This window comes from Juglans regia, chromosome 4, assembly GCF_001411555.2.
Source record: "Juglans regia cultivar Chandler chromosome 4, Walnut 2.0, whole genome shotgun sequence".
NCBI classification, from domain to species: domain Eukaryota; kingdom Viridiplantae; phylum Streptophyta; class Magnoliopsida; order Fagales; family Juglandaceae; genus Juglans; species Juglans regia.
In genome coordinates, this window is record NC_049904.1 from 6,692,316 (window position 1) to 6,715,262 (window position 22,947).

The window sequence follows — 22,947 nt, forward strand, 5'->3', positions numbered from 1 at the left end:
AAATGAATAATAAATAAAATAAAGAATCACGATCTGGTTGGATATACCATTGCCTGAATGTCTTCAAAGTTCAAACGTCTCCACGAATATGCTTTTTAAAAATAATAAATTTTAAAACAATTACGATAAGTATTAGGTTGTCCCAAATACCTTGTCATTAGCATCGATGTTTAGCAATGCATTTGACCATCATTGCTTAATACAAGGTAACAAGAATGCTTTGCAGTACTTAACATTAGCCACGACCCTTGTCATCGCAAAACATTATGTTTAGCGAAAATAACTCAATTGTATGGCTAAAAATAGGTGTTGTAGACTTGAAACACTTGTGCATTTCTTACTAAATTAAAAATATAAAATTACCATGTGTCTCAAAAGTATAAACTGATAAAAAATATAGATTTTATTATTTAATTTATATTTTAACACTCACACTCATGTGTGAGTCTAATATGCAAGATATTTAATTAAATATGGTGAAGTGTAAAGTCATGATTCGAACTCAACATCTTTACTCCGATATTATATGAAATAACTAATTGTCTCAAAAATTTAAAAGCTATTGAAAAAATCGATGATTTCATAAAAGAAAAAAAAAATTCCTACATTTGGTCATCTAGATCATATCCTAAAAAGCTCGTATTTTTGTATTTTTTAAAATTTGGATTTCGTTTGGATGTTGAGTTGAGTTAAATTCTTTTATAAATAATAGTGAATTGAGACGGTAGAGTGAATTTTATGAGATCTACCTAAAATAAGTTTAGATATATTTAGATGTTAAGATGAATTTAGATATTTATGAAAAGTTGAAAAAGATTATGAAAACTGTATATAAAAAAGTGTTGAGTTGAGATGATTTTAGTGATTTAAGAGTTATGTATTTAAATATTAAATTCAATTTAAAATTAAACTGAATTAAATTAGTATCAGTTCAGTCAATGAACCAAACGGGATAAATCTCTTGATCCAGAAAACACAATTTTATTTTTTGGATATTTAATTATTCTCGCGTATCTTTTTTAGTACCCAATGAACTTTCTTTGCTCAGATGATTTACTAAAAATTAATTTGTTATGTATTTTCCAAACAATATAATATTCTTTTACAGTAGAAAGATACACTTCTTCCAAAGAAATTGACTACCACCAAACTTTGTTCTATTATTTCATATAATAATATTGGGCGGTGCTACTCCCACAGCTAGAGTTCCCACTGGACTCCTACAAGTGGTTTTGGAATTTTTTTTTTTTATATAATTTTTTATATGTATTTTTTAAATATATTTAAATATTTTAAAAAAAAAATTATAATATTATTAAAAAATACTTACTTAATTATTAAATAAAAAATTCACAGCAGTAAAAACGAGTGATAGAAACAAATGATAAGAATAATATTTTTCAATAATATTCAATTCATAGTAGGCTAACATGAGTTCCTTACTATTGTGGTAATTAAAATTTATTGAAAATAAACAAATAGAAAATACTGAAAACGACGATATTTGTTTATCATTAACTCATCACATTGGAGTAAATTATTTAATAATCTTTAAATCAATCGTTTTTTAAAAATAATAAAAATTAAGAAATCTTAGATATTATCAAATAGAGAGATCATGTAACAATGAAATAATTACTTACATAGAATGTGATTGCGAGATTTTTTATACAAGATAGCGGAGAGTTTCGAATCCAAATTTTTCATTCGGAGAGCCGAACATATGGTCATTAACCTCTTGGCCATGATAACATTTAATACATGAAAACCACATTCTATACCTATCTCTCTAAAAAGGTATCCACAAATACAATGGCATGATTTTGAATAATGATTCATATAGTAAAAAAACCCTTCTCCTATATATTTTTACTTTAGCAAAATGATGATGATCGGACATAAAGATACAATATAAGAATATATATATATATATATATATATATATATATATATAAACAAAATAAAAGCATCAATTTATTTCATTTGTAAAATCAAACATTGTGATATTCTAGAATATCACAACGTTTGGAGAGTGAGAATAGATAAAAATTTTATAAATAATAATAAGATAGTTGTGAATAGTAGTGAGATAGTTTGAATTGAATATTTTTTAGATTTTGAAAAATGAGAGAGAAAAATTTTAATAAAAAATATTATAAAGTTAAAATATTATTATAATATAGTTCTATAATATTATTTTTGTTTGAGAATTTGAAAAAATTGAATTATTTTTTGTTTTTTGTTTTAAGGTTTGGAAAAATTGTAATAATTAGTTTGAAAATATTGTAATAATTAGTTTGAAAATGTTTGTATTTGAATTATATTTAAAAATAAAATGTGATGAAATAAGATGGGATGAGATTTATTTCCAAACAAATCTTAAAATTGGGTAAGATTCAGTGTTTTAAAGTAACAACATCAAAGTTCCAAAAATGTATCAGAATATCTCGTGTGTATATATATTTCACGTGTTTTTATTAAAAAATAGGTGAAAATCGACATATCAAACATTTGAAATAAAAATATGCTACACTCACAAAAATATTTCATAAAAATAAATTTATAAACTGATATGATTTCATATGATACATTAGATCTAATTTATAATAAAAATAATTTTATAATTTAACGTATTATATTAAACTATATCAATTTATAAATTTATCTACATAAAAAGTTTTTGTAACTAAAACATTTATGTATTTAAAATAGAGATGAACTTGTAGCGTAAAGTAGGCGAAATTCATTTTTCACTCCCAATAGGAAATAGTGGCCACCTTCCTCAATGTTATATTACATTATAATTGCAAATTGACTGGGCCTGTTCTAATAGGAAAGAACAACTTTTTTTTTTTTTTTTTTTTTTAATTTTCTTTCTCTGTTGTCTTTTCTTACTTTTCTAACCTTATAATTAAACGTTGACCAAACGGAACAAAAAAATAAAAATATAATACGAGATGAAATGAAAAATATATGAATAATAATAAGAGCATATGTAAATAGTAATAAAATAGTTTTACTTAAGATGTTTTATTTAAGTTTTAAAAAGAAAAGAAAAAAATTAAATAAAAAAATTATAAAATTAAAATAATATTATAATATTATTTTTGTAATGTAATTTGAAAAAATTAAATTATTTTTTATGTTTTATTTTAAAGTTTAAGAAAATTATAATGATTAGATGAAAAAATAAAAAATAAAAAATAAAAAATATTTATATTTAAATAATATCTAAATATTGAGATAATATAAGATGAGATTATATGTGAAATCAAACAGTATCTTAGTTTTTGTTTTTATATTTTTCCTCACCAAAAGATATAGTTATGATTATATTAATCATGAAATTCCTTGATTTTTGGAAATACCAAACTTTTTTTTAGTTTAAAGATATTTGGCTAAGAGGGTTATTGCAAGCTGTTTACGGCATATTATAAGAATAATGATACGCGCATTAAATGTGTATTAAAACAAGGGTGTAAGATCGTCTGGATTGGAAAAATTGATCGGACCGAATTGTTCGATCTAGATTGAATTGATAGTCTCATTTGATCGGTCTCGGGATGTATTTTTTTGAACTGAACCGGATCGAGATTGGCCGAATGTGTATATATATATAAATATTACATATATAATATATTATTTTATAAGTTTTTCTACTTATCATCTCATACATCACACTTACTTTTATTTTTTAATATTTTTATTTTTTTTAATTTTATTCTTCTACTCATCATCCATACTCATTTAGTTAGAAAAAAAAAATGTGGTATGTAGAGATTGTTAGACTTAAATAAAATTCTCTAATGCGGAATAACACTTTAGAAATGAGAATTAAAGGGTTTAATGCCAAGAAATATTACCTCCAGCCATTGATGCAATTCACTGTAAAAGTTTCGGTTCTCACTGTGTTTGGCTCTTCCAAACTCTTCTCTACTCTATTTAGATGGTGTATTACCGAAGGGAATTGAGTGAGTGAGTTTGGGGACCAAACACATGTATTTATAGCCGAAATCCCCATCAAATTTCAGGTTTACGTGTCCCATGTGATCCTATTTTCATGGGATCAGTTTAAACTGATGGATGAGTGTTTGACCACTTAAAGGACTCTTAAGATAATAGACTCCCACTCACGAACGTCTTCATGAGCAAGAATTGGTCAACATTCTCCCACTTGGTCAACACTCCTGATCTTAAACCCATCAATAATCTTCATTTAAGTAATAAATACATGAATCATGGCGATAGGTCATCTAATGACGAGTATTACCTTCCATGTATTACTATGTATTCATTCTTTACAATTTATGTGGGAACAATTTCTTAGTGAATAAACCCTATGTTTATTCTTGGTCGAATACAGATAAATTTTCTCAAAAATAAATTAAGGTGCACATTAATATGAGAAAAGAATATCAAAATGATTAAGAATTTCATTAAAAATAACATTGTTCATACAATGAAAAACTACATAATGGAACTAAGTCTCATATTCACTATATGATCCTTGAATTTCAACGGTGGCATGCCCTTAGTCAAAGGATCAGCGATCATTAGTTCAGTGCTTACGTGCTCAATGACCACTTTATTTTCTTTAACACGTTCCCTTATGGCTAAATATTTAATGTCGATGTGTTTACTCCGACTCCCACTTTTGTTCTTAGCCATAAAAACAGCAGCTGAATTGTCGCAATACATTCTCAATGGCCTAGAGATTGAATCCATAATTCTAAACCCAGAAATGAAACTCTTAAGCCATACACCATGTGAAGTAGCCTCAAAACAAGAGACGAACTCGGCTTCCATAGTAAAGGTGGCAGTCAAAGTCTGCTTGGCACTCCTCCATGATATAGCTCCACCGGCCATCAAAAATATGTATCCTGATGTTGATTTGCGTGAATCAACACAGCCAGCAAAGTCAGAATCTGAGTAGCCAATTATTTCCAGATTGTCCGTTCGTCTATACATAAGCATGTATTCTTTGGTCCCTTGAAGGTACCTCATTACTTTCTTTGCAGCTCTCCAGTGGTCTAAACCTAGATTACTCTGATATCGTCCTAACATTCCCACAGCAAATGCAATGTCAGGTCTTGTACAGACCTGAGCATACATTAGGCTTCCGACAGCAGAAGCATATGGAATGTTCTTCATTTGTTCTCTTTCAAGGTCATTCTTTGGGCATTGATTCAAATTGAACCTATCACCCTTCACAATGGGAGCTACACTTGGTGAACAATCCTTCATCCGATATCTCTCCAAAAATTTATTAATATAGGTTTCCTGAGATAGACCCAAGATGCCTCGAAATCTATCTCTATGGATCTTAATGCCAATGACATAAGATGTCTCACCCATATCCTTCATATCAAAATTTTTAGAGAGGAATTGTTTCACTTCATGCAGCAAACCCTTATCATTGGTTGCTAGCAAAATGTCATCCACATATAAAACAAGAAAACATATTTTACTCCCACTGACCTTCTGGTATATACATTGATCCATAACGTTTTCTACAAAACCGAATGAAGAAATTACATTATGGAATTTCAAATACCATTGGCGAGATGCTTGTTTTAAACCGTATATGGATTTCTTGAGCTTGCAAACCAATTGCTCACCATCACTAGAGGGGAATCCTTCAGGCTGTTTCATGTAAACCTCCTCCTCTAGTTCTCCATTGAGAAATGCTGTTTTCACATCCATTTGTTGCAATTCTAAGTCAAAATGGGCTACTAATGCCAAAATAATACGTAAGGAATCTTTCTTAGATACGGGAGAGAAAGTCTCCGTGTAATCGATTCCTTCTTTCTGAGTGAATCCCTTAGCAACTAGTATTGCCTTGTATCTCTCAATGTTGCCTAATGAGTCTCTTTTGGTTTTAAAGATCCATTTACATCCAATGGTTTTTACACCATTAGACAACTCAACAAGATCCCAGACTTCGTTACTCTTCATGGAATTCAACTCTTCCTTCATGGTATTGTACTATAATTCTGATTCTTTGCAACTCATGGCTTGTGAAAATAACTCGGGATCATTTTCGACTCCAATGTTATAGTCAGATTCTTGCAGATACACAACATAATCACTAGGAATTGCTGATCTTCTTGCTCTAACAGATCTTCTTAATGTTGCACCATCATCTTCCTGAGAAGTAGTATGTGGTTCAACTTGTTGTTCAAAAGTTGTTGGCAACTCTTGAACTACCTGATCTACTAGAGTGTCGTCAGCAACTTGTGAAACATCAATGATTGGTAGTTCAACACCAGTTGGTACTTGAGGGGTGTTGTAAACAATAACCAATTTATCACTTGAAGTAGAAGGTTGAGATTCTGAATGATCATTCTCAGAAACTATGTTCCTGGTTTGATCGCTCCCACTGATCAAGTCATTCTCAAGAAACTTTGCATTTCTTGATTCCACAATCCTAGTACTGTGAGATGGACAATAAAATCTATAACCTTTAGACCTTTCAGCATATCCAATGAAATACCCACTAATGGTCCTTGGGTCTAGTTTCTTCTCTTATGGATTATAAATTCTCACCTCAGACGGGCATCCCCAAACGTGCATATGTCGCAAACTCGGTTTCCAACCTTTCCATAATTCAAATGGCGTTTTAGAAACAGATTTGGTTGGAACTCGGTTTAATATATACACTGCCGTCTTAAGTGTTTCAGCCCACAATGATTTAGGAAGATTGGAGCTGCTAAGCATACTCCGCACCATGTCTAATAATGTTCGGTTTCTTCTTTCTGCTACATCATTCTGGTCCGGTGAACCAGGCATGGTGTATTGGGCAACAATCCCATGCTCTTGAAGAAACTTTGCAAATGGCCCAGGTGCTTGTCCATTCTCAATGTATCTACCATAATATTCTCCACTTCTATCTGATCTCACGATCTTAATTTGTTTACCGCATTGTTTCTCTACTTCAACCTTAAAGATTTTAAAGGCATCTAATGCTTCGTTCTTGTTATGAAACATGTAGAGATACATATATCGTGAGTAATCATCTATAAAAGAGATGAAATATTTCTGACCATATGAGTCCATGTCTGGACTACATATATCAGTATGTATGATCTCTAATATGTCTGAACTCCTATTGGCACATTTCTTTGACTTGTTGGTATGCTTTCCCTTTATGCAGTCCACACAAGTCTCAAAATCAGTAAAATCCAGAGTATTAAGTACCCCTTCATTTACTAATCTTTTAATCCTATCTATGGAGATATGGTCTAATCTCCGGTGCCATAATTTAGAGGAATCCTCATTAATAACACATCTTTTAGTGCCAGTGTGAACATGCATTGAATCATAAGTGGTATTGTTTTGTAAATTAATGCAGTAAAGACCATTAGACAAAGTACCATTCCCAACACAATCAGATTTATAAAATAAACTGAATGATGAATTTGAAAAATTAAAAGAATATTCAAAAGGTACTAGTCTTGAAACTGAAATCAAGTTTCTAGAAAAACTTGGAACATAAAAGGTCTTCTCCAACTTTAAAACAAAACCACTAGATAAAATTAAATAGCAAGTTCCAACAGCTTCCACATGCGAGCCCATCTTGTTTCCTGATAAGATGCTTCGCTCACTTCCCACTGACTTCCTTAGGTTTTGCAAACCCTGCAAGGAATTCGAAATGTGGATTGTTGATCCAGAATCAATCCACCATGTGTTAATATTGACATTAACCATATTAGATTCATAACAAACAAGTGAGGTCGAATTACCTTTGTCTGCAAGCCATTTCTGGAATTTGGCGCATTCCTTCTTCATGTGTCCCTTCTTTTTACAGAAGAAACATTTGGAATCTTTCTTAATACCACCTTGGGGAGGTATTTTGCCTTTTCCCTTCAGTTTGGCTTGATATTTGCCCTTTCCATGCATTGCCAGCATTGCACTTTCACCCTGTTCCATCATCAGTCTCCCTTCCTCTTGAACACACATGGTCATGAGTTCATTAATTGACCATTTATCCTTATGTGTATTGTAAGAGATTTTGAAGGGTCCATATTGATGCGGGAGTGTGTTCAGGATGTAGTGCACTAGGAAGGACTCCGACATTTCAACTTCTAGTTTCTTCAATTGAGCCACATTGTCCCTCATTTGCATGATGTGCTCACGCACACCTTTCACACTGGTGAGTCTTAGGGATGATAACTTCATAATTAGGGTGCTTGCTAGAACTTTGTCTGAAGTGACAAATTGTTCATCAATAGCTTTTAGCAAGTCTTGGACCTTTTCATGCTGATCGACAGAATCACGAATATAAGCTGATATTCTAGTCTTAATGAACATCATGCTTAGGCGATTAGATCGCTCCCATCGCTCATAAAGTACGATGTCTGCTGCATTACTGGTATCAGTTACAACTGGTGGTTCATCTTTCCTAATAGCATAATCTATGTCCATCCACCTTAAATGAAGAAGAATTCTCTCCTTCCAAACCTTATAGTTATCTCCCTTAAGTTCAGGGATATCATAACGAATATCAGAGAAATTTGTAGATTGTGAAACTGCATATAGATTACATGTTTATGTTAAAATTGAGGCCTAAATAAATATTCATGTTTTACCAATGTAAATCATGCCTAAAAATTGAATCTAATGACATAAAATTGCCTGTGGGCTAAATTTTTAATACCAGTAGATCCAATTAATCTATATGATAGAATTTTATCAATATAATTACTTAATTCATAATTCTAAAGGGTATATTATGAATTTGATGTGTATTCTATCTTAGACTTTTATGATAAAACTATCAAATTATTTACTTCATTCATAATTCCTGTGGGTAATTTATGAATAACTTGATATTTTATCCTAATTAATAATATAAATATAATAAAAATTCTTGCGGGATAAAATTTATTATATTTATGTATAATTAATTATAATTAATGTCTAATATTCCTTATGTGATCCTAATCAATCATTATAATTTTACTTAATTAAAGATGCTGTGGTTATTCTCTAATTAACATAAAACTATATGGATCACTAGACATTTAAATTGCATAAGACTAGCTTAATATTATGAATTACATAATTTTAACTAATACTCAATGTTATAACTATGCACAAAAGATTCATAATATATAAGCATAAATATTGCACAATCTAGATTATAATATTATGCATAACATTTAATCTCATGCTCTAAACTATATACTCATCAAAAATTGCATGTAAAAAGCAAAAAAAAAAATTAATCAATTCATGCAAACTAAATATGAGCATAATAAACAAATATTCTCATTGCATATAATTAAAAATAAAAAATTATAAGCACAATGGTCCTTAGACCCAAAAACCCACTATTCAAGCCATTTAAAAAGGGGAAATTTTTTTTTTTTTTTTTCCTGCACCAAGTAAACGACAGGTCGTTTTTTCAAGAAGGAAAAAACGACGTGTCGTTTTTCCCATTTCTTAAAACACAGACAGCCTCTAAACGACATGTCGTTTTACGAAACTCAAAACGACATGTCGTTTATCTTCAGGCTTGATAAACGACTACCGAATAAAACGACATGTCGTTTTCATCAATTGAAAAACGACGTGTCGTTTTTGTCATTACACTTGAACGGGCTCCGAAGCAAAACGACATGTCGTTTTCATTTAATGAAAACGACGTGTCGTTTAGTAATATACGGGAATAGAAACATTATGCTAAACGACATGTCGTTTTCATCAAAGTTGAAAACGACCTGTCGTTTAGCAGAACTGAATGAAACAAAAGCTTCTGAAAATGACATGTCGTTTTCAACAAGTCTGAAAACGACATGTCGTTCGCGTCGTCTTCTACCTCCAGACACAGCGCGATTTTTGGATTTTACAGTGTTTTTTCACGTCAAAAATTATGTTTTTAATCACAGAAAGCTTAGAAAAAATATTTCTTTATGATTTCTAAACTTTTTTCAAATAAAAAACGTCCAAAAATCAAAACCCAAAAAAAAAAATTCCAAGTCACGGCCAAAAACAGAGGAACTCGGGTTTTTAAATTTAAACATCAAGACAGAGGATTTTAATGCTCTGATACCAACTGTTAGACTTAAATAAAATTCTCTAATGCGGAACAACACTTTAGAAATGAGAATTAAAGGGTTTAATGCCAAGAAATATTACCTCCAGCCATTGATGCAATTCACTGTAAAAGTTTCGGTTCTCACTGTGTTTGGCTCTTCCAAACTCTTCTCTACTCTATTTAGATGGTGTATTACCGAAGGGAATTGAGTGAGTGAGTTTGGGGACCAAACACATGTATTTATAGCCGAAATCTCCATCAAATTTCGGGTTTACGTGTCCCACGTGATCCTATTTTCATGGGATCAGTTTAAACTGATGGAGGAGTGTTTGACCACTTAAAGGACTCTTAAGATGATAGACTCCCACTCACGAACGTCTTCATGAGCAAGAATCGGTCAACAGAGATGACTAATACAATTTTTTATTATTTTATATAATAGTTGTATAAGTTAAGTATGTAATTTTTATCTAATGAATCATCATTAACCATATATATAATAAGATTATTTAATACTAATTAATTATATATAAAATCTTAAAGAAATTATTTAATTTTAATTTTATTAATTTATTATATTAATTTTTCCAAAAAAAAGAGAAAAAAAGAAAAAATTATTTATGAATCAAATCAGATCAAATGGACCGATTAGACCGATAGGGACCGATTAGACCGATAGCCAAAGTCGGTGATGACTGAAATTTTTGATCCGTAATCCGTCGTTACATCCCTACAAATATTAATAAAAAGAAACGTGTGTATTTAACAGAAAGGTGACACCTTTCACCGAATATTTCTCATTTTTTAATTTCTAAATTATTGTTTTGGTTTTTTATATTTGATATTTTTAATTATTTTTTTCATAAACTATAAAATAACACGACGTATAATGATTAATTGTGTAGACGTGTACATTGCCGATTTCCATATATTGCATATGTCTAATAATTATGTCTATATATAATATATATATATAAGTACTGTTATTCTGGCGTCGCTGGAGGTGCCCTTAAGTCAAATGCTATTATTTTATTTTATTTTTTTATATTTTTTAAATATTTTTAAAAAATAAAAAAATATATTATTAATAAAAAATTATTATCATAGATCACTATTCACTATCTCACATCCCATATCTTATAAAAAAAAATTAATAGATATAAAGTGTGAGGATGAATGATTACTGATGAAAAGAATTATCAATTTTTTTAAATATTAAAAAAAGGATACCTCTACAGCCTCTGCTCGGAGTCCCGCTTCCTGGTCCAGCTAGTGTAAAATCTTGTATTTTCTTATTTCACTTTTTTGTACATGTACTTTTTTAACATTGTAAAATATTTTTTAAAAAAATAAAAAAATTATAATATCATTAAAAAATGCTTACTTTATTATTAAATAAAAAAAATATTAAAAAAATTAAAAAAAATATAGCGGGAGTGGGAGTGGGGGCTTTAGCTTTATCCTTAAAAAAATACATGATCAATAGTCTCATTTGATTATGCAGTTCAGATGAGATGAAATAAAATATTTTATTTAAAGTTAAATAAAATATTATTATAATATAATTTTTTAATAATTTTTTTTTTAAATTTAAAAAAATTAAATTATTTTTTATATTTTATATAAGATTTAAAAAAATTATAATATTTATATAAGATCAAATAAAATAATTTAATTTTGTCTAATAAAACCAAGCCTAAGATAATAGACAAAATCACGGGACATACTATCTCCGTTTTGAAACTCTAATTAGGCAGTAAAAATTCCAAAAAAAAAAAAAAGAAAAATTAGGCAGTAAAAAAAAAAAAAAAATCCTTTGTGAGCTGTAACCCGTACGTAAAGGAGAATAATTTCACGTATTACGCAGATTGACATTGCATTTTGGTTCATTCAGTTATCCATTCAAAGGGCTGAGTAGTGGGGAAGGAAGAAGATGATGTAATGTATGTCTGGATGTTGAAGCCGTACAAAAATTGACAAGCCGGTCTCCATCTTTCTTTCGAGTTACTCTGACAAATCACTTCTGACCTGCAACCATTAACCAAAAGCTAAAAAGAGAGCAGTAGAGGATGAAGATGGAGATGAGATCAGATGGAGATGACGAAACTACCTCTCACTCTCAGCACTATAAATGAAAAGTAGAGCAAACGTTAACCGTCTTTTGGAGCTTTCTACCTTTTCGACACATTTGTTGAAACTTTTGCCTCTCTCTCTCTCTCTCTCTCCGAGATGGCCTTGAAAGCCCACTCATAATTTTTTTTTATCATTTCCTTTCGTTTCACTTTCTTCCATTGAGGATTGAGCTTCTCTCTCTCCCTCTATTTATGCACATATCTATATAAATAAAGTAACTAAACCGTGGGGTCGTTAAAGAGGGTCTGAGATCTACTTGTAGGACTGGAGATAGGGATTGGCATAGGAAGGAAAGGCCAGAGAACTACAGGAGAAGAAGAAGAAGGTATAACCATTTCCCAAAAGCCCTAACTGCACGGCCATCTTTGATTTTGATTGAGACCCAACTATCTATCTATTTATATATCGTGTCTCTGTCTTCATGATCGTCATCACCCACGGTATCTGGCAAGTTGGTTACTTGGACGCTCTATTTTCTTCTTTCCACAGATCCATGGCTGGCGTTTCTGATTTTCTTTATCCTAGGGCTTCGGGTTTTTTATTTTTTTTTGCATGTTTTGGAAGTCTCTGCTTTTCAGTCTGTTTTGGGCAGGGGGTGGTGTTGTTTATGTTTTAGAGTTGTTGTGCGAAGAGCTGAGATGGGTTTTTGAGCTGGGTCTTTGCATTTTGTTGATGTTTATGGTTTGGAATTTGATGGGTTGCTTGTAGATTCTTGTTTGATGGGTATAATTATTGTTAAGCTGATTTTATATGCTTAGAAATCTTGTTGTGGTGGCTATAATTATTGTTGTTTCTGTTTTTGGTATTCTCATCTGTATTATGCTTATATATAATTGAGTACGATATGTTATTACCAATGTAATTAGAACTCCCAACAAAATCCGAACGAACAGGGAGCATTAGCTGTACCGTTGTATAGGCTCTTTTGATTTGCAATTTTCATTTTTGGATTGTACTTGAGTTGGGCCTTTCTGTCAGTGCATCGTTATGGAATGTAATCTTAAGTAGAGGGCTTACCCCACCCGCCTACTGATCAAAGAGGCTGAGAATAAAGTTAAGCTTGACCCTTAAATTTTTGAGCTTTTATTTACCAGAGTACAGAAGGAGAGACGCGTCTTGTCGGTAAACATAGTGAGTTAGTGGAAATATACGTTGAATAAGGTTCTTCTCTGTGATTTCTACATTTATATTATCCTACTGGGGCTTGATGATATTTTAAGCTGCATACGCTTTCGTGTTTTTTCCCGTGGTTTTTGACTTTGATTTGGTCATAATTTCAGTTGTATATTGTTCTAATATATCAAGTTGCTTCTTCAAATGGTGTTCGAAGTTTTATTACATTTCATTTGAATTTGAGCTCCTTTTTCTAATCTTTTGGGTGGCAACTGATTTGATTTATTGGATCAGATTAGATCTAAGCCAGGGGCATGAAGACAGGTGTTTCATTTACAGAGTTTGCCCTGTGGAAGTCAGTTGAGAATCGGTTTTATATACTCTGTAATGCAAGTATACGGTGGAATTTTTGCATGAATTGGATTAAGCTTCTAGTCATATTCAGATGATGAATAGAAACTTTATTGGGTGTCAACACCATCTGGGTTGGTATTGAAGTAATTTTGTTGAAGGCATCTGTATCTAAAACTGTGGGTAGTGTTTGAAGTTCTTTTATCATAAAATTGCATGCAATTTGAAGCTATTTGGTCTGATTCAAGCAAGTTGCATTATAGGGCCTGGAAGACTGTCATTACATATCTGGGTCATCTTTGGGTGCCATACCAGTTCATCCAAGTTTGTTGGATTAAACTTGTTCTTTAATGTGGTTAAGTATTGTTGACCCAATGTTTCAGTGACTGACTTGTGAAGGTTGTATATCCTCTCCCCTACAAATAATGTTGGCAGGCTTGTGATATATTATTTACACTCAATTGGGGGTCCTTCCGTTTCTCAGAAGTTTTGATTAGTATCATACTGGACTGGTACCTCTGAAGAGTTCTGATTCTAACAATCTTCGGGGTAGTCTTAATATGGTACTTTCTGCTGTTGCACCTGTGCTTCTGATTTCAATTGTATATGTTGACCCTGGAAAGTGGGCAGCAATTGCTGAAAGTGGTGCCCATTTTGGGTTTGAACTGGTAGCATGGATGCTTGTTTTCAATTTTGCTGCTATTTTATGTCAATACCTGTCAGCTCGGATTGGTTTGGTCACTGGACGAGATCTTGCTCAGGTATAACTTTCTTTGCCTTTAGGGTTTTACTTGTGGAATGGAGTTATTGTTATATTTTTCTCCATTGTTGAGTATTGTTAGTTTTCTGGTTTGTTGTGTCAACCTTTACCTTTTATTTTATTTTTACTGTTTTGAAGTATGTCAAACTTCACCCTTTCACCCTCGTAACAATGAAATGTTTGGAATAAGAAAATAAATTAGTGAATTTTTTATGAATTGTTTTTGTCTTTTACATTGTAGTCTGGTTTGATTTGTTAATAATAATGTGAAGAAGGCAGAGTACTGATGGTTATAAAATTTCTATGCTCTGCCTGTAGGCCCATAGGTAGATTAATTGTTAGGTGTATATGCCTACATGTCTGTCCTGAATGTGGTTTTCAGAACGTGGTTCCTCTGGAAATGCCGGCTGCATTCTTTGTTTTAAATTTTTTTCTTCTTAGTTCTAGTTATTAGTTCATTATCCACATTAGCATTGATTCCTTTGCTTCCACCACGAGGCTACCAATGCACATAATCATAAACAAAAGCTCAAAGTTGATGACAACTCTCTCTCTCTCTCTCTCTATTTTTTCTATTTGTGTGTGTGCATGCTGTCTTTGCGCATGCATGTGCGTGTGCACACGGTTGTAATTTTCTAATTTGTGTTCTTTCTGAATTATTATGCCAAAGGTTTGCAGGGATGAGTATGATAAGTTCACATGTTTATTCTTAGGAGTCCAAATAGAGCTTTCTGTGATTGTGCTGGATCTTACCATGGTAATTTCTCATTCATCATCATGATACCTCTTACTTTTTTCAAAATAGATTAATTTAGTGCCTGCTCTTTAGAATTATGACTGAACTGGGTATGCAATTTAATCTTTGATTTTCAGTATTGATTACAAGCTTTGTTTTATCCCTAACATATGATTACACTACTTTTACTAGATCTTGGGCCTTGCACATGGACTTAATCTTCTTTTTGGGTGGGACCTGTTCTCTTGTGTCTTTTTGACTGCTATCAATACTATTTTATTTCCACTTTTTTCCATCCTCCTGGTAAGTGCTTTCATGTGCATTCTTTTTGGAAAGTTTATTGTTTTCATTGTTATTTATATATTTCTTTAATTTAATGTCTCAGGAGAACAGCAAGGCCAAGTTCCTATGCTTATGCTTATCAGGCTTTATCTTGCTTTCTGTTGTTCTTGGAGTACTCATCAGTCAAACAGAAATTTCACTTTCCATGAATTGGATGCTAACAAAGTTATGTGGGGAGAATGCATTTGCACTGATGAGTCTTCTTGGGGCAAACATCATGCCTCATAACTTTTTTCTCCATTCTTCTATTGTACAGGTGTCTTTGCCTTCTATCTCTTTTATTTGTTTCAAGCTATACACATTTTCTTGTTTCCGAACCTTGTGACTCATTGTATTTAATGTGCATATGCATGTCTGCACCTTTTTATTTTTCATTTCTTACATGTATGTGAATGAATTGGGCATTCCACATCTACTTAAAATTTTAACGCCATTGTAGCTTTGAGGTAGAAATTTTACAATGTTTGGCTTTGTGAACTTTGTGTTGCAATAATGCATGTGCATGGGATACCTTGTTGCTCCGCTGGATCAACATTAAATAGTGGATTTTGGCCTTTTGATATAAATTTTCACTTGTGTCTACAGTGGTAGTCTTGGAGTTAATGGCATGCATGTGTGTTTGCTTTAGTTTAATTTTTTTAAATAACCTGTAAAAGATTTGATCTTGTAATATTAGCATGGTGCGGATTGTGTGACCTCCGAGATAACTGCAGAAGAAGGCTAAATAGGTGTCTCTTTGTGATGAATCTGGAAATAATGTAGAGAATAGGAAAATACTGTAGATTATACCAATCATTCAACAACCTACATGATACCCGAGTTAAGAAGGTGAATAAGTTTTTTAAATGCGACCGTAGTCTGCGACCATTGGTTGGGGTACAGCTTTCCCAGGCATGGGCCACGCCTGGATTCCTTTTGCACTGTGTTTATGTAGGGTAAATAATTTAAAACAAAGATATATACGGAAGAAAGGGACACAACTATATGCTATCCGAGCTCAGATAGATTGTTCTAACATGTTCAACCTACATTATTAGGTGGTATAACGGTACATATAAATGGATTACTACGAGTTTTACATAGCATTATGTATGTGATGATCAGTTGTGGTGAAAGGAGATTTAGACAATCAGCAGTCAGTATAAAAACCTTGAGTTGTCAACTCCATTTGGTTGGTGAGTAGATAATATATGTAGGTCCTATTGAGTTGTTGCTAGAGCCCAAATACAATGAAATTATTTTGAAAACCTTAGATGGTTGGACAATAATACATGCTAAGAGATGCCCTATGTCCTGACGGCTGTGGTAGGAGTTCCCTGTATATTACAGCTATGGTATTTGATCGGTATATATTCTGAATGATCTGCAGGTTGAGTCATAAATAGGTCTCTTTTAACTATCCTTAGCCATTGTAATGGTTTTTAGTCAGTAAATGCTGGTACCCCTGGCGTTATTCTTACTTGCAGGAAGTTGGTTCATTGAATTTTGGTGTGACACAGGGATCATCTTTAGAATATCAAAGAATTTTGTGAATAGTAGTGAAATGGTTTGAGTTGTTTTGGGAAATGTGAGAGAAAAAATTGAATAAAAATATTATAAAGTAAAAAAATTGTTTGAATATAATTTTTGTTTCTAAATTTGAAAAAGTTTCATTGTTTTTTGTGTTTTGTTTGGAAGTATGGGATGAAAAAGTTGCATGATTAGGTAATGATTAGATGAAAAAGTTGAAGATTTGAAATTGAAAAGTGTTTTGTGTTTGAGCGATGTTTGGGAAGGAAGTTTTGAGATGTTTTGAGAATATCTCATTACCCAAACAAGGCCTAATTCTTGTTGATCCTTCCGTGTTGACAAGACAGCAAGCTAGAATACGTCATTGTCCATGGTTTCTTCTTGTCAGCACTTGACTAATTTATGCTTTACTGCACATATATTGCATAACTGCTTTTCTGTACTGCTCCATCTTGTTTTCTTGGTAGTTTACTTAAAATTTAGTACATCTTCCAGGGTCATATATATCATCGATCGGTGGAGAAATCTTGCATCAATAGCTTTTCCCTCTGCCCCTACCGTACCTACTTTCATTCTATTATTAAGAGTTATTGTATGCTTTCAGGAAATCTTCGGGATTGAGGCAAGGGGACCCAACGTCCCCCTATCTCTGTGTTGTCCTGTTTGAAGTACCTTAGAGGCGGAACGTCTTGGTTTCACTCTTTTTCTTGAATTGTTATACATATGCATATAGACACACACACACACACACATTTGAAAACATAATTTGCTGTTATTATTTGTAACAAGTTATTTTTAGCCATTTGTTTATGCTGAAATAGTGTAAGCTAAACGATCTTCTGGTATGGCATGTTTCTCAGTCATAGTGCATTAATGACCCCTTTTGTCTTTCTCCCGAGTAACTTTCTTTGATTTATTTGTCATGGCATACAGGAAACTTACATTATAATCATAAAAGTGTAATTCATAAAATGGGGGACCATAAGGAATAATATATACCGTATGTAAACAGAAGTGATTTAACCTCCCAAGTTTTGCTCCCCCTAAGGGCAGGGGAAACTGTCTACAATGATGTTGATCAGAGGTGTGCTTTTCTGAGACTTTGCTATCTCTCACTTTGCTATCTCTCATATTCTTGCAGCAGTCTCAGGGATCACCAAACATTTCCAAGGATGCCATGTGTCATAACCATTTTGTTGCCATCTTATGCGTCTTCAGTGGTATTTATCTGGTGAATTATGTGCTGATGATATCAGCAGCAAATGTCTTCCCCGGCCTTGTCTTGCTCACTTTTCAGGATTCAATGTCACTAATGGAACAGGTTTGGTTTGTTCTTATAATGCTGACTGCCACTAAGATAGTGTTCAACATCTCAATAGATACTGATCGGATAAATTTCTTATCATCAATACAGGTGTTTAGGAGTCCCATTGCTCCCTTTGCCTATTTATTGGTTCTGTTTTTCTCTAATCAAATCACATCATTAAACTGGGGTCAATGTGGACAAGTAGTTTTGCATGATTTCTTGAAGGTAGACATTCCTGGTTGGCTTCATTGTGCTACAATCAGAGTTATTTCTGTAGTTCCAGCCCTTTACTGTGTGTGGAGTTCAGGAGCTGAAGGGATGTATCAATTGCTTATAGTCACGCAGGTGATGGTAGCTCTACTGCTGCCATCTTCTGTGATCCCTCTTTTCCGTGTTGCTGCATCAAGACCAATAATGGGTGTCTACAAAATCTCTGTGTTTGTGGAGTTTTTAGCCCTCATCACATTTATTGGGATGTTAGTCTTGAAGATTATATTTATGGTAGAAATGATATTTGGGAATAGTGATTGGGTAGCTAATTTGAGGTGGAACATGGGGGGTGGTTTATCTTTCCCTTACCCAGTTCTTGTTGTCACTGCTTGTGCATCACTTGGTCTGATGCTTTGGTTATTAGCCACCCCATTAAAATCTGCAAGTGCTGGATTTGATGCTCAGCTGTACCGGGGTACACCGGAGGCTGTACCTGGTACATCCACAGAGAGAGAGGATACAGATATAACTGGAACTGGATACCATGGAGAGGCTCCTGTTCAGAAGCAAGAACCATTATCAGCACGAGGGAAGGATTTGAAGAGTCATTCAGATATGCCAGTTGGCTTTGATGTTGATTTGCCTGAACATATTATGGAGCCTGATCGAGAGATCAATTTGACTACTGTTGAGGAAAATCGTTCTAAAGCTATACTTTCTAGCTCCCCCATATGTGGCCTGGATGGATCAGCAGCCACGGTAGAGTCAGTTCCATCAGTCCCACTTTCAACTGTTTCTAATGAGGTTTCTGATGTTAAATTTCTGGACAACAGAACTGTGCAAGCTAAATCAATGGAACCTCTTGAGAAGACTGTGGGAATTGAGGGAGAGCTACAAACTGAAAAAGATGATGATGAGGGAGACACCTGGGAGTCTGAAGAATCATCTAAAGGTTTGTCTGGGAGCACCCAATCTTTGATATCTGAGGGTCCAGGATCATTTAGAAGTCTCAGTGGGAAAGGTGATGAAGGTGGGAGTGGTACAGGAAGTCTTTCAAGGTTAGCTGGATTGGGTCGTGCTGCAAGGCGTCAACTTGCTGCAGTTCTTGACGAGTTTTGGGGGCAGCTGTATGACTTCCATGGCCAAGCTACTCAAGAAGCAAAGTTAAAGAAACTGGATGTGGTTCTGGGAGTGGATTCTAGATCTGCTTCTTCATCCCTAAAAGTGGATACTACTGCAAAGGAGTTTTCTGGGAGCTTCCTGTCTGTAGGAGTTACGGGATCTGATAATCTAATCAACTCAAGTTTATATGAGGCTCCCACGCAGCAAAATGTGCAAAGGAATTCAGATTCATCGTATGGGGTTCAAAGGGGATCTTCATCATTGTGGTCCAACCCCGTGCAGTTTTTGGATGCATATGTGCAGAATCCAAGTCACAATGTCCTTGACTCTGGTGAGAGGCGCTATTCTAGTATGCGCAATGTACCATCTACTGAAAGCTGGGATTATCAGCCAGCTACAATACATGGTTATCAGATTGCTTCCTATCGAATGGCTAAAGAAAGAAACTCTGATCACTTGAATAATCCAATGCAGTCAGCAGCCGTGAGTTCCCCCTCATTGGGTGTTACAGGCTACAGAGATTCAATTGCATTTGTGTTGGGGCAAAAGTTGCAAAATGGGTCTAGCTCTGGTCAGCCCACCGGTTACCAGAACCCTGCAATATGCAGAGAAAGTCCATTTCATTCAGAAAGACCAGCTGATATTATGGCAAGTTCAGCCAACACGAAAAAGTACCATAGCTTGCCAGACATGTCTGGATTCTCTGTTCCACAGCAAGATTTATACGTGACTGATAAGAGTGCTCAATGGGACCATCCCATTGGATATGGATCCTCTGTCGGTAGAACAGGTTATGAACTGCCTTTACATCCAAATCCAAACTTGGGATCAAGGACCGGAGCTCCTTTGGCATTTGATGAACTCTCTCCATCAAAAATTTACAGAGATGGTTTTTCCTCGCAGTTGAGCCCCACTATAGAAACTGGATCCCTTTGGTCTAGACAGCCTTTTGAGCGGTTTGGTGTAGCTGACAAAAATCTTAATGTTGGTAGCGGAGGAGTTGGAAGTAGGCCAAGTTCAATAACTCAAGAAGCAACTTCTGTTGTGAATTCAGAGGCAAAGCTTCTTCAGGCTTTCAGACATTGCATTGTGAAGTTACTGAAATTGGAAGGATCTGATTGGTTGTTTGGTCAAAATGATGGGGCTGATGAGGATCTAATAGACCGTGTGGCTGCAAGGGAGAGGTTTTTGTATGAAGCTGAAACTAGAGAAATGAATCGGGTGGTTCACAGGGGTGACCCTCAGTATTTGTCTTCTGAGAGGAAATCTGGTTCTGCAATGAGGAATGATGAGGTGAGTTTCAAAAACTTTTTGATTTCCTCTGTTCCTCATTGTGGGGAGGGCTGTATTTGGAGACCAGATTTGATAGTAAGCTTTGGGGTGTGGTGCATCCATCGGATTCTTGACCTGTCACTCATGGAAAGCCGTCCAGAGCTGTGGGGGAAATATACTTATGTACTCAACCGTCTTCAGGTAAATATTCTTTTGCTAGTTTATGGTGTGAGCATATGTTGAGAATTGCTTGTTTGTCGTAATCATGGTCTCTGCGGTAAGATCAATGTCTTGCTTGCCCATTGTTGATCAAGCAGAAAACAACTTTTTCATCCTTTATCTTTAGAGAGGAAGGTTCTCTCTTGACACAATTTGCATAAAAAAACTCTTGTTAAATCGATCTGTCCTGTGGGATTTTTGCACCTATTGTCTCTATGAATGAGTACATTCCCTGATGAATATCTTTGAATCTTTAGTTAATACTTTTTGAAAAAAAAAATCCTTTTAGCTTTGGTGACCTTGACAGTGATTTCTTTTTACGAGTAGGGGATCATAGACGCGGCTCTTGTGAAACCACGTTCTCCAATGTCCCCGTGCTTCTGCCTTCAGATCCCTGTGGCGTTCCTGCAGAAATCAAGCCCACCTGTTTCAAATGGAATGCTACCCCCAGCTTCAAAACCGGGCAGGGGGAAATGCACCACTGCAGGGATGCTCCTAGACATGGTTAAGGATGTAGAGATTGCAATTTCTTGCCGAAAGGGCAGAACAGGCACTGCAGCTGGTGATGTGGCTTTCCCGAAGGGAAAAGAAAATCTGGCTTCTGTACTCAAACGCTACAAGCGACGATTATCCAGCAAACCTGTTGGTGTTCATGAGGCTTCTGGGCCGCGCAAGGTTCTGACATCTGCTCCATACAGCTCATAGCTTGTTGCCATCAGTTTGCTTCTAGTGGTTCAGTGATTATAGTGCTGCTTGATTTCAGACAGCAGCTCATGGTCCGGATCATCTGACCTCAGTGATTTGAGGACTCTCTCTCTCTCTCTCTCTCTCTCTCTCTCACTGATTGTGTATCAAAGTGTTGTTGCAAATTTTATTCCCATATGTTGCATATACATGGGATGAGAATTGGTGGATGTGTAATTGCAGAAGAATCAATCAAAAGGGTAAGAAGAAAGGTTGAAAAATGATAATTGCAGTTGTTGTTTGGGTACATCGTTGATTGCAGTTGTTGTTTGGGTACATCGTTGCTTCTCTGATGAGTTAAAAGCCACTATAGCAACTAGCAAGATGTGAGCAAGATGCTTCTTCTTGCTATAGCTCATTTTCTGATTATAAGCTTGAGTAGATTATTGCCGGTCCAACATTTTTACTTATCAAGCAAAAAATCTGCAAAAAGTTTCAAAATATAAATCTAAGAGTGATGCTAGCGATCATTTCTATTATTAACATATTCCTATGGAGATCAATCATTTAACGTTATATTATCATATTTTTAAATCTAATCTATTATCATATTATCATATGATGATAAATAGAATCCTATTTATATAGGACACTCGGTATTCTCAGAATATCTTATTATTATTTATTATCTTATTATTAATTTTTACATATTTTTTAATATTATTTAATATTCTATTCTTATTTTTTCATTACTATTTACAAAATATCTGAAAATATTTCACTAAACGCAACCAATTATGTATTGTATAACTAATAACTTGTGAAGAATTAATTTTGTCCATGCAAAATTTCTCTATAAATTTGTGTATATTAGAGTTTCTTAATAATTTATTAGATGATTGTCTAGTTTGGACTCGAAGAGTTTGCTTTGAGCGGTTTTATGTATTTGGAAAGGGAAAAAGTATTTGTAATTGTAGATTGTGTAACTGTTGCGTAATCATTTTGAAAAAAATGAATAAAATATGAAATTTTATATAAAAAATTAATTTTTTAATAATAGACTCTACTATTTTTTAAAGTGATTATACAACGTTTTTATATTTTATAGTTATATATAGAATTACTCATTTAGAAAAGGTAATTTTATATAT

The 22,947-nt window shown here is 33.7% G+C and overlaps 1 protein-coding gene across 3 annotated transcripts; it reads left to right on the forward strand.

Moving 5' to 3' along the window:
- The first annotated feature begins 11,954 nt into the window (after positions 1–11,954).
- LOC109013743 (ethylene-insensitive protein 2-like) lies at positions 11,955–22,103 on the forward strand. 3 transcript variants are annotated; one of them, XM_018995941.2, is made up of 8 exons: positions 11,955–12,497; positions 13,580–14,397; positions 15,067–15,153; positions 15,325–15,435; positions 15,518–15,730; positions 18,125–18,304; positions 18,398–21,094; positions 21,440–22,103. In XM_018995941.2, the coding sequence occupies exons 2-8, from the start codon at positions 14,197–14,199 to the stop codon at positions 21,815–21,817; spliced, it is 3,867 nt and encodes a 1,288-aa protein (XP_018851486.2). In that variant the 5' UTR covers positions 11,955–12,497; positions 13,580–14,196; the 3' UTR covers positions 21,818–22,103. The 3 variants fall into 3 exon arrangements, with proteins under 3 accessions (XP_018851486.2, XP_018851488.2, XP_018851487.2); XM_018995943.2 differs by having other exon boundaries at positions 18,128–18,304; XM_018995942.2 differs by having other exon boundaries at positions 13,585–14,397.
- Positions 22,104–22,947: the final 844 nt, after the last annotated feature.

Excerpts from the sequence above, each read along its gene's own strand:
- LOC109013743 (XM_018995941.2), top strand. The coding sequence starts at position 14,197 with ATGGTACTTTCTGCTGTTGCACCTGTGCTTCTGATTTCAATTGTATAT. Across the intron at positions 14,398-15,066 it reads CTGGACGAGATCTTGCTCAG|GTTTGCAGGGATGAGTATGA; the intron begins GTATAACTTTCT and ends ATTATGCCAAAG. Across the intron at positions 18,305-18,397 it reads CAATGTCACTAATGGAACAG|GTGTTTAGGAGTCCCATTGC; the intron begins GTTTGGTTTGTT and ends TCATCAATACAG.